We start from the raw sequence: 16,704 nt of genomic DNA on the forward strand, positions 1-16,704 counted from the left end.
AGTAGTCGACTTTAGGCACAGTCTAAATCGCCTAGTTAGTATGTATCATTATTCCTATAAATGAACATGAGTCACTCCGCTAACTTGTTTTTAAAAATGCAGCACACGTCCTCGGATACACTCCTACCTTCTGGGCCGACCAAAAAATAAATAATTACCTGTTTGTGACACTGTGTGGACAGCGTCTATTGTGATTTTAGGTAGCTTCTGATATAGCTGACGATGAAGCAGAAGCAAGCTTGAAGGCTGACAAAACCAACAATGAATTGACAAAAATTGCTTCAAAGGACAAAAAGGGCAAAAAGCTTGATAAAGAGCGGAAAAGTCCATCGAAAGTGTCGAAAACGCCAGTGCGAGCACCGACACCAGGTTTCGTATTGTATCGCATAGTATTGCATTGTATCGTATTGTATCGTATTGTATCGCATTGTATCGCATTGTATCGTGTTTAATCGTGAATAAACCGGTTTTTTACCAAACTTTTTTAAAAAACAACACTAGGCTAGAGTTCTTGTAATATCAAGCAGATGATACGAAGTAATGCTTCTAGCCTCAATTTTTCAAAGAAATTTAGTTAAGGATGTGAATCTAAAATTCAAACTTTTGCATCAAATAAACTTTCTCAAAATCCGTATTTATTTCTCGATCAATACCAGTTGTTGCCAAAAAAGAACTTAGTGCCCAATCTCTATGTTGTTCTACTTCACAATGCTAATTCAGTATAAAAGTTTCTCTCGCATAAAAAACATGTTCCGTTTGCACTGTCGTTTCTTTTTCGAAACTTATTGTATAGCTCTCGTAACTTATCGCAGCTTCTGAAACAAATTTTAGCATTTCTCGCAACTTATCGCAGCTTCTGAAACAAATTTTAGCATTTCTCGCAACTTATCGCAGCTTCTGAAACAAATTTTAGCATTTCTCGCAACTTATCGCAGCTTCTGAAACAAATTTTAGCATTTCTCGCAACTTATCGCAGCTTCTGAAATAAATTTTAGCATTTCTCGCAACTTATCGCAGCTTCTGAAACAAATTTTAGCATTTCTCGCAACTTATCGCAGCTTCTGAAACAAATTTTAGCATTTCTCGCAACTTATCGCAGCTTCTGAAACAAATTTTAGCATTTCTCGCAACTTATCGCAGCTTCTGAAATAAATTTTAGCATTTCTCGCAACTTATCGCAGCTTCTGAAACAAATTTTAGCATTTCTCGCAACTTATCGCAGCTTCTGAAATAAATTTTAGCATTTCTCGCAACTTATCGCACTTCTCGACGATTAACGTACCTTTCTCAAAAATAATTGCACTTTCTCGAAAGAAATTACTGTACCTTATCAAGAATTATCGTGCGTTCTTGAAAATTGCCACACCTTTATCGAAAATTCTTTTTGACAGATATATCACATTTATTGATGACAATTTTTACTGTCGTTTTATCAACTTTTTAGCTCAAATTGCAAGCCCGCTTGACATTATGAGCGAAGAAGAATTGCAACGACAGATGATGCGCGAGAAGATGAGAAAAGAATATAAAACTATCGTACGAGTAGAAGGTAAGTGAATAAATTTGTGTTCTGTTTGCTGGTGTTGTATTGTTTCTTTTTATTCAGTCTGCCAGGGTCGAAGTTAGAAAGTAAGTTACAAAAATATCCACGTTCAGTGGTTTAGTTCTGGTCCTAACTTCGTTAACTTTCAAAAATCCAGAAGTTCCATTGACTAGTTTCAATTTGATTGATAATTATAGTTTTTTAGATCAGATTGGCCTTTCCTTGTGGAACAATGCGTGAATTTTCTCAACGTTATCTCCCCCCCCCCCCTGCTTAAAGTTAAAATGAACGTTAGGTCAGCGTACTTTTTTAATTACCTGCAAGTGTGATACTTTTATGTCATTTTTTCTTCGATATTGCTTTTTCTTAGAAAAAGTTTCTTTTTGAGAGACATAAATTCTTAAAGCCTATTTCTTTAAGTAAGATTTTCATCTTGTGCTTTTCATGTTTTGGATGCAGGTATAAGTAGCGTATTGCTTTGTGTTTTACAGCTACAGGTTTGAAGTCGCGCGTGGAATCGATTAGAACACATGGCGGTATGGTTATTAAAAAACTAAAGGTATGTGAAAAAAATAGTTTCAATTTAAACGCATCTGGATTCGACCATGTTCTTCTTAAGAAAAAACAGACGTCTCTCGTTGTTTCTTTATTGGCTAGAATGTTGTAATGTTTAGGAGAAAACTCAAGCAACGTACACTGACATGGACAATTGGTTGGGAAAAAGATTTTTGGAAGAAATGGAGAGGTAGACATGCTTTGTTTATTTTTTAATGTGAAAAAGCTTAACTTATGTGATTTAATAAAAAGGGATTTCGGAGTGAAAATTTTCGAGTAATATTCTCGAGTGAGAATTTTCGAGTGGAATGTCTACCAGCCACCCAAAAAATATTGAGCGACAAAAGTTTTGCTTCTTTATATCTACAAGTGTGTGAACACATAAAATCAAGAGCAGCTACTTCCTTGGAAGGTAGTTATCCGAAAGGAGATTAAAGAATTTCCTAGTCTCCTCGTTGACATAGATGATTGCATGTCCTTTTATAAGAACATGCTGAATAGTCAAGTACCGTAAGCTCTAGTTTATTAATGTGTTTCTGTTGCCATGACAATGCGGTAATTATTATGAGGACTAGTTGTTAACCCGCGGTATGATCTGCAGGCTCGCTGTCAGCAAATTATTCACTCTGCAGTTTTCTTTTCTTTTCATAAGTTTCTTGGTCTATCTTTTTTAAACCTGCTTCCAATAAAAAATGAAATTATTATTAATTTTTGTTTTTAGCATTTCCAAAATGGCTGACGTGATTCGGCAAAACATCGAAAATGAATGCCAATTGCAAGATGCTGTCATATTGGAAGATAAAGAGTTTTTCATTGACGACGTAAGTTGCACTCTATCGAGACTTGTAGTCAGCCTCCTTTTCCGTTTATTGATCCGTTATTTGTTTATTGACCCGTTATCCGTTTTTTAATCCGCATTTAAATTATGATTATTGTTCTTCGTTTACTTCTTAGGACCTGCATGTATTTAAAACTCCGCCTCCACCACCCATCCTATCTCCCAGAGAAGAAAGCCAGCCCGATATATTTACATGTGTGCAGTTACAAGGGCTTAGCAAGCATGTATGTATCGTTGTTTTGCGGTATACGTTACATGCATGACGTCAATGAGTGGATATGTATCTAGCGAGTAAATTTATAACATAGCGGTATCCTGACCCTTTTATGATACTGTCGCTAAAAACTTTGCCTGTAGCACTTCGTAGAAAATGAGTCAAGTGAGATCTGTTTTTTATCAGGACCTTTTTCACGATTGTCTCTTTTTATGTTTATTGTTTGTTTTTTTAGTTTAAAGAAATAGCGCCATCTGGTTTGGTAAATATTAAAGCCTTCGTGAATGTTGTAACAGATATGACTGCGTCAACGGTGAGTTCAAACATTCACTTATTTTATCGTGTTTCTTTGTTTACTTTGATAAGGATATTTTGGATCCGCGAAAGCTAATTTCCGCCGAACGTGTATCTTCTTATCTTCTTTTGTCCTCGAAACTAAATGCCGTAAAAACGTCTCCTTGAAGTAGTTCTAATTGGGCGGGACATGTCCGCGCGGTTCTTTGTGCATGTCTCCTTGCTGGAGAAAGTTGCCGTTGCGTTGAGATTTCCCGATTTCGTTTTTAACCAAAGTGGATCCAGGCATGTTTTAATTTTTGGCGTAAATCCTTAGCACCAGTGTTTATTAAAGGGGGCGTTAATGTAGGGCGGATACGGCGTGCTTACGGAATCAATAAACAATTAGTAGTTTTAACCATTCTTGTGGAGTCTTATGTGCATATTTATTATGAAAACGTGCAATATATATTTGAATTTTAGGCTTGTTTGGAAACCGTTCCCGAACGATGGTTGAATATCACTCCAACACAGGTGAAAAATAAGAATAGCTCTCGCCATAGTGGATGAATTGTGTGAAGAGCTTATAAAACTTTTGAAATTATTTACAGTTGTCTCATATTTTAAATAGCTAAGCGTTAACCTTTATCGCATAAAGGAAGTTCGCACCGTCTAAAGGCTGGAGTTCATTTAAATTTGATTTTTCATGATTGTTTCCTTCGTAACAATCACATTCTGATGACGTTTGTTTAGGGTATTTCAATTTTTATTTTAAGTTGGGAACGATAACATCAGAGCTAGCGATTAACAATGAATACATTAACTGGAAAGAATTCATGGTTTATCTGTCTGTTCCATACCCTATACCCTCAGCAAATGATTTGAGAAATGCTGTGACGGGGTATCAATCAGCTGATCCAACTTCTTCTGGTGTCATTACTGATACAGACTATCAACAGGTAGTTAGCAAGCACTTATGCCTGGATCTGCTCAAACACTCTAAACTGCAATGTTCTCAATTTTACAGGAGACTGGGACATTCCTTTTCACTCGTACTAGAGTTTTTTCGGCTTAAAAAGATTTCATTATCCCAAACATAAATTTCTTGACCTGAAGTATCTATCTGGGCTAAAAGTGGTTTTCATCTTGAAATCTGATTTGAGAAATACTTGACCCGGTTTAGTATGTTTTTAACGTAATTACTTTAAATCCGATTTGAAAAATACTTGACCCGGTTTAGTATGTTTTTAACGTAATTACTTGAAATCCGATTTGAGAAATACTTGACCCGGTTTAGAATGTTTTATAACGTAATTACTTGAAATCCGATTTGAGAAATACTTGACCCGGTTTAGTATGTTTTTAACGTAATTACTTGAAATCCGATTTGAGAAATACTTGACCCGGTTTAGTATGTTTTTAACGTAATTACTTTAAATCTGATTTGAGAAATACTTGACCCGGTTTAGTATGTTTTTAACGTAATTACTTGAAATCCGATTTGAGAAATACTTGACCCGGTTTAGTATGTTTTTAACGTAATTACTTTAAATCCGATTTGAGAAATACTTGACCCGGTTTAGTATGTTTTATAACGTAATTACTTGAAACCTGATTTAATATATACGTGACCCGGTTTAGAATGTTTTTTTAACTTGCTTGAAGTCCGATTTAAAGAAATACATGACCCGAATTAGTATGTTTTATAAAGTGATTACTGTATATAGATTCCGATTTGGTTGGAAGAACAAGGTGAACATCTGGAAGAGAAATACGACAGAGCGAAGAATCTTAAACAGGTATTCGTTTCACGGATCTCATGCCACTGTGGAGTCCGGAGAGTTATGCATTCATCAGGGAATTGTCCTTAGTGTGCAATCATTATGTTTTGGTACCAGTGATAAGTTCTAGAATTCACTTTACGTAACAATTTTTATGGACGGTTTATTTAATTTAAAACGTTTTATCAGGTTAGAAACTTTGGATATGTCAACAGATTTTTCCAAGAAAGGGCTGAAAATAATGAATTATTCACTAATATTTTGTCGTGCCTAAAAGGTTCATTTTATATTGAGTAAATGCATATTTTAGATTTTCTTTGAAATCTTCTCATTCGAAACATGTGAAGGAGATCTACTCAACTACAAAGACATGGTAAGTCAAATTTCCATTTCACGGCGCTGTGTGTCATCATAACAAGACAACCGCTGGATTTTCTTAACTTTAAACCTTTCGTTGTAAAAAAAAGTTTGTTAAATCCAGGTGTGTTTAGAATGCTCTTTCTATGTCGATAGCCAAGTAAAATTGTTTTACACGAGGATTGGGAATTTCTTGAAACTGCTCATAGCTTGCATGACCATGATTGTAAAAACTTTTGACAGCATGTGAGGCCACAGTTTACCTCAATACTTTTAATATTTTAGCTGCTTTATTTCGTGACGAGTGATGATGCACTGGATGGTTTGTTGACTGCTTTAAGTATTGTGTCCGGGCTAACTCTACCAGATGCTCACTTACTAAGAGGATTATCTTCTGACAGTCAGGTTAGTATAGACAACAAGAAGCTATGTTTTGTAGTATTTTGACAAGTGGGGTGCAACCTCATCCAGGACTTGTTAGGCTTTTTTATATTTGGACGGCCAAATTTGAAAAGCTTAAAAAATCCTGATGAAGAGGTTGGAGGGAGGTACGCAAAATGAGTTTTTGTAAGTATGGCGCTTAATGTTTTAACAGTTGCTCTTTAGCAAACGTCGAGTTTCGCCTTTTTTCCTCGAATTTACAGCGAGAGCGAGCGAGTCAAGGCTGTTAATTACAACGATATAGAGACAATATGATTTGATCAGTCAACTGTACGAAAAAATCCAATTGCATCCGAAAATTTTACGATTTTACTCAAAATTTGCAAAATTTGGTATTCAATTTCGTCTTCACGAAATTGAATACACAAAATATTTATAAATAACATAATCGTGAAATTAAAGACTGGAAAAATATAAAACATTTTGATTTGCAAAATTTAGTCCATGTGCGAATTTTTAGACCTGTTAAGTAATACGGAATTTTAACAACAATCGAGCGCTCCTCCTGAGTGCTTCTCTTAACGTGACCTTGCCTGCGAATGATGTTGCTTTGAATTCTGTTTTCTTACCCAGGAAAATATTATGGACGTGGATGTTCTAGCACAAGATTGGATGCAGGTACCGAGTCCTGAAATTTTTAATCTTTTTATCCCCTTATAATTGTTATATCTACACCTTCTAATTAAACGCGTCAATATTTTTAGGTATTTAATCACGGTGAGCGTGGCCACGGTGGAGATCACAGATTTAATTTAGACGTCAGTTCGTCCGGGTTACATCTAAAGGTTTGTCTGGTTATCGTTATGTGTGTTATTTTTAGTTTTTTTTACCAGATTCCTCTTTTTTTGTTCTTATGGGTGAAAAATCTTTCAATTAAAAGTGACAAATGTTTAGTAGAACGGAAAATTCTGAAAGTAGATATTTTGTTTTCCCGTCGGCCATAGTTTTTGCTCCCTTGTCAAATTTTAGACATAGACCGGTAAGGCTTTTGAATGAAACGTTGAACTTCTTTTTTTTTTTTGCTTGATTCCTTTGTTTTTTTTTGCAATTTAAAGACATTTATTTTATGATTTTATCATGACCTGTTGTTGATATTACAGGACGAAATCGAAGGTGTGTATGAAGACCTCGGGTACACGAGCAGTGATGCGATTCCTTTAAAACTACTTTATGGACATCCTTTGATGAGGGATTTAATAGATGGATGCGTTAAATATACAAAAAAGGTTCGTGTTTACATATCTCTTTAATAATATTTTGTATGTCTCTGTCCCACGAATATCAAATACGGTATATTTTTATCCACCTTGTTGCGACGGGTAAATTTAAAGGACTAGTCTCTTTAATAATAGCCGTATTCCGTCTGTCTGTCTCTGCGCGGACCCCCCGCTGAGTTAGAAAATGATGTTACGGAAACACGAATATTAAATCCAATATACTTTTATCCGCTTTGTTGCGGCGGGTTAATATAAAGGACGGGCGATTGCGATTTCCACGGGCAACGACTAGTCTCTTTAATAATAGCCGTATTCCGTCTGACTGTTCGTGCGTCTGTTTGTCTTTTTGTTACGGGAACACGAAATACGATATATAACGGAAGGTGGTTAACGGCTAGTTTCTTATTAATAGCCGTATTTTGTCTGTCTGTTTGAAAGAAAACTGTCGTGCGACAAACACACGAAATAGCGTGTGATTTAAAGACGGTCGACACTGTGGATTTTTTCACGGGTAACAGCTAGTTTCCCTTATGATCCTAACACCCGAGCGATGCGAAGCGTAAAATAACACTTTTTAGCAAGCTCGCCCTTTAAAGAGATTTCGTGTTCATATTTTTCCCTTACAAAAACACCAATTTATCAAAACTGGACAGGAGATATGTTTACTTTATAGGATATTAACAAGGCATTTTCAGACAGAGGAGAAGACATCATTGAAGAAGAAGAACCAGTAGTCACGTGATAGAATGCTGCTATTCCAGCTTTTACGTAGATATGTATAATGATGTTTTTTTTTTATCAAACATGTTGTAATATATTGATTCCATATAAATTATTGTTCATCTGACATATTGTTGTTCATTTCGCAAGAAAGTTTATGCACGTTGGGTGCAGATAATCTGACGTTGTTAACTTTAGGCGCAATTTGTCCGAAACTCTTTCCTGAAAGAAACGTAAGTTAAACCTATGTTCGATACCTTCAAATTGCTTTCCTGACGATTGATACTTTATACTTATATACTTTCCACTGACTCAGTATTTTGTGAGCTAGCAGTTAAAAGTTAAATGAATAGTCTTAAACATGTTTTAACATGTTTTTATTAAAAATATATATTTGAATTCACTGTTCAGATTTTAGGCAAAAAAAATGGGATAGAGTTCAAAGCCAGGATAAAAACAATGTATTATATGTTTATTATACTTGTTGGCTTAAAGAAATATAGTTCGTAAAGAGCGGGAAAATGGCCTAAATTTGACATATGCTGATGTCATTGTTTTTGGATATAATTTAAAAATGGCATGATTTTCATCTTACGATTTGTCGTTAAGGTAAGTCTTCATTTACACTACAGCACTGTTTGTACTCATAACTTTACTCAAAATTAAACCACTTTCCTACCTGCTGGGCCAACTAAAAATTGTTCGAAATAATTGAAGTTTGAATGAAGTAGCATTTAAAATGACAGTCGTCTACTGTGGAGACGAATGCAGCTCGCATTTCAGCGTATGACGTTTTCCTTGTTAGACAATAAGTTGTCCCATTGATAAGAACTGCCCAGAAAAGTCTGGAAAGCAGTGAGCGTCTGTTGAGAAAAATTGTCGGGAAAAGCCTCCAAAAGTACTGAGCGTTCGTTGATAAAATTTGTCGGGAAGAGCCTGCAAAAGTATTGAGCGTTCGCTGGTAAAAATTGTCGGGAGAAACAGGAAAAGTACTGCGTTCGTTAATTAAAATTGTCGGAAAAGCTTAAAGATGAACTGAGCGTCTGTTGATAAAAATTGTCTGGAAAAGCCTAAAAAAGTACTGAGAAAAGACTAAAAAAATAATCGGCGTTGATTAATAAGAACTACGTTATACCCCATTTATATGTTAACAAATCATCCGTCTCTCTTTACCAGTTGTCAAACCTCTGTTTCTTCAAGCTAAGAAGGTAGAAAAGTACCATGTGTTTCACATTATCTGCAGGAATGTGTTGTTTGGTTTAGCCTTCCTTCGTCTCCGGATAAAAATGAGCACATTTGAGTATTTATAACACGAAGCCAGCTTTGATGTGTTCGTACGCAAAGTTCTTGGCATAGCTTTTTTATTCCCCTGATGTTACTTACCCGAACATTTGCATAGGCTGTAAGGTTATGGATTGCTGCGAGGCAAGGTTAGATGTTGCTTTAAAAAGAGAAGAAAGAACAACAACCAGCCGGAAATGACTGTGAGGTGAGGATAGAATATGCTTTGTTTAAGTAAAGATAGTCAGCCAGTAATTATTGTTAACATGTATTTCGTTAGCTAGCTTGGTAGCTACCTATATAGCTACAGTAGTGTATTCTAGTTAGGTTTGTGTTCTTTTTTGTTTCAAAAGGAGCAATATTTTTGAGTGCTGCTGGGTAGGAACCGTGGTTTCCAAATCTTTCATGTATTGAATAAAGTGTATTATTTTCCAAAAAAATGTTTAATAAAAACTTTTTTACTCGGTAAAGCTGACAAAGTGTATTGCTGGCAACTTTTACGCTAAAGCATTTCTTCAGCTGAGTCTAGATCACTAAACTAAAAAACAACTAGTGCGCATGCGTCAATGAAATAACAAAACATGTAACCTAAAAATTTTTTCAAGTTCCATTTAGGAAAAAGTTGCACAAATTATGTTACAAAATCTATTTACATTAAATATATATACATGTTAGAAAAAGACTTTCCAAAACTTCCAACAGATCACCTGGACCGTTTTGCTCTCTTGGAAGGTTTTGAAGAAGCTGCAGAAGGAACTACCTGTACTTCTCTAAGTGCTGCCGCTAAAAATAAATACGAAATATTCTGCGTCTTCAATTAGCTTTGTAAAGGCTGTTTTCCACTTCCTAATTATATCCTTTATCATTATATTCGTATATTCGTTATTATTATCAGGGTATCGATTTTTGCGAGAACTTTTTTAATAGGAGACATAAAATTTCGTGATTTTTTACACACAACAAAAAAAAATTCCAAAAACTTAGGAAAATCTTGTAAATTAATGCCCAAATTGATTCTCTGCAAGTGATAAAAAAGATGCAAAATGAAACATTATATCGTGTTAAGTTAATATGTCGGGGAAAACGAGTCAATCGCTTGATCATCCGACCTTTCTGTACACGAGTGAAATAAAACACCACACCTTGTCCAGCTGCACCACTGTCCCTACTTTTTGGTAACTTCATAAGATTATTCTCCCACACTTCTTTACAGGAAGGACATTTCCGTTTCGAAGCATGTCTAAGTAAAACAATATGAGAATAAACACAGAGATTCGTATATCAAGGAGAGAGGTCATAAAGTAAGGGAAGCTCTTACATATTTGTGAAGTTAGTAGCTGCACAATACTTGTGAATCTTGATACCGCAATTAATACACATGTCGCCCTGGTGTGAAAAGAAACACATACGTGAAAAATACAAAATATCTAGAGCCATTTTAAAGAAACATGTTTAATTTTGCATTCTGTTGATATAAAAAAATTTACTTGTCTAATTCGCGAATCCTTTAAAAACCTCCCTGTAAGCTATGTTAAAAGTTTAGTAAAAATATTTTGCTCCAAATTTTCCAAAATATATCCTACTATGTTTACGTTTAAAATTTTAAATATCTGAAAATAACGCCATTCATTTCTGCAACATTTCTGCAATAAGCAGTATAGAAAATATTTCCTTGAACATTTCCGTCTAGTTAATTTTCTTCCCATCGATAGAAATGTTTGACATTTTAATATTGCGTTCCTTTGAAAAAATTATCACAACAAAACCTTGAAGAACAGCCAAGGAGAAAAACCGTCTTGGAAACCTTAAAAGTGTTTAAAATTGGACAGCCAGTTAATATCACGAAGAATATGCCTTTACAACTAAGGCTTTGCTGAGTGATTCAATCCGTGAGAATTGACAAAGGACATACCGATATGACAAAATCGTGACATAGAGTACATTCGTTTATGTGATCTTTAAATTTCATTTTTAAGTACTGGCCCAATTCAATGACAGCTCTCGCTCCCAGTGATATTTTGCCATGATGCTGAAACAGATAAATAATATTTAAAATTATGTAGTAATAAAATATTAACGAAGCTTGATGATGTCCACAAAAAATTTTTTTTAAATACTGGCTGTAATCCTTTGGTAACACTTTTTAGGGCGTGTTCCGTTTATGCGATATATGTTCATAAAACTCTCTTTCACAAAACTCCTAGAAAACCAGTCACACAATATCTTTACTACCTTACATGTTTAAAACAACCAGGGTAATTTTTTAGATTTCGTTACATTTCACCTATTTCATCAAACTTCGATTTGTGACACACAACACTAATTTTCTCTCTTTATTTTATCTTCTAAAAGACCAACAATCCATTTAAAAAAAATCCAAACATTACCTCGGCAAGCCATCTCTCTGATGAAAGCTGACTCAAAATTTCCTTAAAAAAACAAACGAAAAAATATTTACAGGTTGTTAACAAAATAAAAGCATTTTATAGAGGTGAAATCACTTTACTTCTGCTGCGTGTGTCGTTATTCGTTTGGTTAAATCATGACCAGCATTGATTAAATCGATTGAAGACACTACACCTTCATCAGATAGCACAATAAGCTCAATCTAGGTAAAAAAAATTGTATTTCCATACCCAAAACTTTTTTGTGATAAATTTTCGCGAGAAAAAAAATTTCGCGGTTGAGTTCATCCGCGAAAATCGAGCATTTCGCGGATGAGTAATATTCTAATATTTTGCAGGGACTTAATTCCGCACTTCGACATTTTTGACTATTTTTTTAGGCTGGCAAAATTAGCTCTCGGTTAATTTTAGTGAAAAACAACCAAAAATTTCCAAAAAAAAAATGAACTTACAAAAGTAGATGTTGTTTTTTTTTGTAATCGATGACTAGAGAAAAGCTTGTGGAATGGACATTTCGACCATGGAAATATTCTCATATAAATTTCGTGAATTGAACAATTAATTAAAAACTTCGTGGGGACTTAAGTTTGCGGATTAAGCCAAAAGCCGCGAAATCCGCGAAAATTAATCCCTGCGAAAATTTATCCCAAGATACCAAACTTCAAATGATTGTTAAAAAATAAATAGCTGTGCTGTACTTTTTGAGAAAATAATGATTACACAAGTCATTAGCCCGTGGAAAATCCACGGGTTTGCCCGTCCTTTTTATACCGCATTGCGTGCTTCTCGCTATTGTGCAGCTAAGCTACCATTTTGCGTGACAGACAGACGGACAGACAGACAGACGTATACGGGCATTATAATATAGATAACAATGATCGCATAATATTAATAAAAACTTTTAAATATTTAACAACAATGTTGGTCGCTTAAAATGTTATCTTAGGCTTAAAGTTGAATCAGGTTCTCTTTTACAAACTCAATTTTTGTTTATTTTGTTTTGTTGGCTATTTTTTTGGGGAAGACTTCACCTGTTTGCTTCTTTAAACTACTACACCACTTAAAATCAAACTTTAGTTTCCATAACAAGAAATGTTTTTACAAAAAGTCTGAAATGTTAAAATGTCTTTAATAATTCCTGCTTTGCCTCCTTTTAATTTACCCAATCAGACTGGGCTGTTTCTTAATCGTTTTGAGAAGGATTTAGGTGCCCCGTTGTTTATAATGTTAGTTTTATAGCATGTTTTACTTAATGCCACCGATTGGGCAAGTATCAATTCCCTCGTAAATGTTGTCTGGTTAATTATAATAAACAAACTAAAATTGAACTTTTCTTGTAAACACAAAGTTGCCAAAGTAAAAGCGAAAAAATATAGCATTAAAATTTCTGCGCTTTGAAGAGTGAAAACAGTTTCTTCTTTTATTGTGGCAGAATATTTTGCAATATTTGGTAAAAGTGTTTTGGCAATAATTTACTTAAAGGGAACCCGAGGTACAAAATGATGTTGGACTTATATTATAGAGCTTAAAAAGTTAGCTAACAAGTCTTTTTAAATTTTTTAAAAAGCTCTTTTCGTTCTCAAGATATTCACATTTAAAGAATTTCAGATTTAATTATGCTGCATGAATTATGATGTCATATTTCAGTAATAGTAAATTTGGACATTTTCTTTCATCAGTAAACTTAGACCTGTTAAGGGGTGTGCATTCAAACTTTATCAATGCATAAATATTATAAAGGTTAATTGATAGAATAATTTTTTTTGCAAAAAATGACACTTGTTTGCTCGTCCCAGGCCTCTTATTTTTTAATAACTTGGGATCTGCAACTTGGTTTGCAATCAAATTTTGTGTGTAAGCTTGTATATGCCCTATATGTTCACTCACAAAATTTTAGAAATTTTAGAAATTAGACAGAATGCTGACTTCATGATAATTGCTTACCACTTTCTTTATGTAATCAATTTCTTGTGGCAAAAAATTTGTTGCAAGCTTCGAATGCTCATCTTCATAGCAATTAACCTAAAATAAAATTATCAGTTTTAACAACACTAATGCTACAATTTAAAAAGTTAAAATTCCTGAAAGATTTGCGATGTAGTAATACTGCGGACTTTTACGGACAGAACAACACGTGAAAATTTACATGTATATTTCAGGTGTTATCTACTTTTAGATGTTCTGCATTGGTAATCTGTATTGGTGAGTTTAGCATTCTGTATGCAATGTCAACAACACACCTACCTGAACCATATTACATGTTTCTGTGGGTAAGTGTGTTCACTAATTATTAGACATGAAATATATATACCAGTTGTTTACTTGGAGGTTTTTCAAGAATCCCGTAACCCTAACTGGGAATCATAAATCAAAAACATTTTAAGGGGATTTGTGCAGGTGTAAAGTTTTTGCACAATTTTCCTAGCGAATTGTAGAAATTGTGAAATTTTGTAACTGCACGGTTTAACACCTCCAAAGTAGCATTCTCAAAGAATGATGCTATTATGAATATATACTAAATATATATAAATTTGCTTTCAGATGAAAAAAATTCATTCTGGAAACATAGCCCAGAATACACTCGCTTGTTAATGACATGATAATATTTATATTATTCAATCACAATGAATGCCGCCTAATATTTTTATAGGATAAATCTCCCCAAACATCCCCTTCCAAAAAAAAATCAATAAATCAATTTTATATTTATAGTTTTTTATTTGACAGTGTTTGGTTTCAAAAAGTAATCAAAAAAATTTTGATCTTACTTACCAGTGCATAAAACATTTCTCCAGATTCTTCAGCTCTTCCTTGTCTTAACTCCATCAAAAGTGGTTCTAATTTCTTGTTTATAGTTTTAACAAAACTAAAAAACTCGTCTGGAGGAGTGTCAACTATAACAATAAAACATAAACCGAAATACAAAAAATGGTCTTTTAAAATTTGACTTTATAAAATTAAATCAGGTAAATTATATGTCACAGCACCTTCTAATACACTGCTTGTTTTTTTTGCCAGAAGGTGACCATAAAAAATTTAAAACTAAATTTTAAGACATTCCAGATTTTTGTTCTGGACATTTTTTAGTACCAGTGGTTAGCTTGTAGAAAATTCTACAGGTTCACCCGTCATAAATATCCCAAACATTTATGTACGCATCCTTATATCACGAAGCAACATTTATTTGGCTTTTATATTTTGAACCAATTATGTCTATTGTAGGAGACTTTTATAGCAAAAATGTAAGTTGCTAGGAAAAAACAACTAATCATGGAAATAATTCCCAGGAATTACGGAATTTCAAAAAAAAGATTATACACTTAGTTTGCAAAGTTCTTTCTGAGAAAAGTCTTCCTGTAAGCTTTGTAAATAGTTTTATGCACCTAAAAAAAATGCATGAATTTAGCGCAGCATGATTACTAGGGCATCATTCCAGAACATCATGAAAAGGTTGTTGAAACTTCAGGGTTTTCCAGGACTAACTTATTCCAGGAATTATATACCTATTTTCTAGCTAGAGGTTGGATATTGTTTTGTCAATGAGCCCCTTCTCAAGAAGGAGATAAACTCCTAATATCCTGATTCGAATTATATTAAAGCTTTTTGTAAGTCCATTGAGCTAAATTTAAAAGTTAATTAAACTCTTTTTTGTAGGTTGTCATATAGGCATTCACATTATTTTCTTCATGTTAATTTTGTGATCGTTAATTTTGTGCTTCATTGATTTTGGAGAAAAGGTAATTTTTTCAGGAATTTTCAGGTCCAAACTTTATAAGAAAACCATTCCCTTATCTTTGTATCTGTATTATACATTGTGAATTTTTACAAAACTTTGCTTGAAAGCTAAATAGTTGATACACAAAAAAAATTTTAGTTCAAACATATGGTAAATAAGCTGTAGGCGCACCTTCAACTTGCTCTCCCACTTTCAAATATAACTGCAAAGCGTCATCAGTTAACATTAACTTTCTGGAAATAAAAATTTGTAGGAATAGCCGATGTGCATCATTGTAGTTCTCCATAATCTACCTTGCATAAATACTGTTTCTTTGATCTAAAAAATCTAAAAAGATGGGGCTGGTTCAGCACTCAATAATAAAATTAAGGGGTTACAAATTGAGATCCTTAATCTATTTTGCCATATTAAAATAGTTCATGCCATGCGACAGCAGATAGCATTTTTATAACTACAATTTTATAAACTCAGATGACTTTGGTGTATAGTCCATAATGAAGGTATTAAGTCTAATTACTTGTTTTTAATACAGAGTTATGGTCTGTTAAATGTTAAAAATAGCGTGTACATTTGAGATTGTAAACTGATCTCAGCTTTTCTATGCTGTGTTATTAAAAAAAATAAGAGAACAGAGCAGGTGCGGATCCAGGGTTAGTCAGATAAGTCGCGTGACTAAGTGTAAATTTGACGAAAAATGTTAGCCAAGCAAAGATGTCGACGATCCAGGTGTTGCAAACGGAGGGCGTTAAAAAATCAGATTGTAATTTTTTTACGGCGAAAAGCCATGATTCACAGCCCTCTCCAATTCGCCTATAGCGACGTTGACGTCAAAGTTGTGAGGTCGCTACCATATAGACTGAGAGGGTTGCAAATTATAGCTTACAGATTTTGACTGATTCATTTTGACTAATCAGTCACTTAGTCAGTCAAAAATCAAATAGCTATGGCCCGCAACCCTCCCCATCTCACCTAAGGGGCCTGTGACGTCAAAATCGTGACGTAATTTTCACACTCTATGCGTAGTCCAACAATATGTGGCCCGCAGCCGGCGAAGGAAATTTAGGTTCCGTACTGCGTGGTTACTGATAACCTGTTAGGCTATAGTTTTAACTCCCATCCGTCAGGATTAGTCAAAGACTCACGCCTTTTGGCTTGGATTCTTTCCGTACTATCATGGCTGCAGCAGATATGTTGGCGCGGGTGCTTACTGATTTAAAGTGTGATAATTTTGAATCTGTTCGTAAAATGCAAAAAGAACTTTTAGAAAGTGTTTATTCTCGAGCATTTTTGTTGTCTGGGGATATTTATCCCTTGGTTGGTAAAAGTCTTCATCGGAATTCAGG

The 16,704-nt window shown here is 34.3% G+C and overlaps 2 protein-coding genes across 4 annotated transcripts in view; one reads left to right on the forward strand and one right to left on the reverse strand.

The window, feature by feature from the left end:
* The window catches only part of LOC130629686 (sperm flagellar protein 2-like), a 29,891-nt gene extending 21,825 nt beyond the window's left edge, over positions 1-8,066 (forward strand). For 2 of the 3 annotated variants that reach the window (XM_057442992.1, XM_057442994.1), the window contains 16 exons: positions 201-369; positions 1,445-1,549; positions 2,035-2,102; positions 2,218-2,288; positions 2,820-2,919; positions 3,053-3,160; positions 3,386-3,463; positions 3,907-3,957; positions 4,200-4,382; positions 5,151-5,222; positions 5,515-5,577; positions 5,847-5,966; positions 6,576-6,620; positions 6,707-6,787; positions 7,103-7,228; positions 7,893-8,066. In XM_057442992.1, coding sequence (XP_057298975.1) covers positions 201-369; positions 1,445-1,549; positions 2,035-2,102; positions 2,218-2,288; positions 2,820-2,919; positions 3,053-3,160; positions 3,386-3,463; positions 3,907-3,957; positions 4,200-4,382; positions 5,151-5,222; positions 5,515-5,577; positions 5,847-5,966; positions 6,576-6,620; positions 6,707-6,787; positions 7,103-7,228; positions 7,893-7,961 — 1,509 coding nt within the window. In that variant the 3' untranslated portion in view covers positions 7,962-8,066. The remainder of the gene's footprint in view (positions 1-200; positions 370-1,444; positions 1,550-2,034; positions 2,103-2,217; positions 2,289-2,819; positions 2,920-3,052; positions 3,161-3,385; positions 3,464-3,906; positions 3,958-4,199; positions 4,383-5,150; positions 5,223-5,514; positions 5,578-5,846; positions 5,967-6,575; positions 6,621-6,706; positions 6,788-7,102; positions 7,229-7,892) is intronic. The other variant, XM_057442993.1, reaches the window with a different exon arrangement.
* A 1,738-nt stretch (positions 8,067-9,804) lies between these two features.
* On the reverse strand, positions 9,805-15,696 carry LOC130629687 (non-structural maintenance of chromosomes element 1 homolog). The gene is made up of 9 exons (XM_057442995.1): positions 15,533-15,696; positions 14,398-14,519; positions 13,570-13,647; positions 11,727-11,828; positions 11,608-11,649; positions 11,133-11,249; positions 10,539-10,606; positions 10,363-10,460; positions 9,805-10,003 (listed from the first exon to the last, which is right to left on the reverse strand). The coding sequence occupies exons 1-9, from the start codon at positions 15,645-15,647 to the stop codon at positions 9,924-9,926; spliced, it is 822 nt and encodes a 273-aa protein (XP_057298978.1). The 5' UTR covers positions 15,648-15,696; the 3' UTR covers positions 9,805-9,923.
* Positions 15,697-16,704: the final 1,008 nt, after the last annotated feature.

Source organism: Hydractinia symbiolongicarpus, chromosome 2 (genome assembly GCF_029227915.1).
Source record: "Hydractinia symbiolongicarpus strain clone_291-10 chromosome 2, HSymV2.1, whole genome shotgun sequence".
Classification (NCBI taxonomy): domain Eukaryota; kingdom Metazoa; phylum Cnidaria; class Hydrozoa; order Anthoathecata; family Hydractiniidae; genus Hydractinia; species Hydractinia symbiolongicarpus.

Bases quoted from the DNA above. Each gene is read 5' to 3' on its own strand.
- LOC130629687 (XM_057442995.1), bottom strand. From the start codon at position 15,647: ATGGAGAACTACAATGATGCACATCGGCTATTCCTACAAATTTTTATT. The intron at 11,829-13,569 runs GTAAGCAATTAT...TTTTTTACCTAG, and splicing joins TTGATTACATAAAGAAAGTG to ATTGAGCTTATTGTGCTATC. The intron at 10,004-10,362 runs GTGTGGTGTTTT...ATTTATTTTTAG, and splicing joins CAGTGGTGCAGCTGGACAAG to CGGCAGCACTTAGAGAAGTA.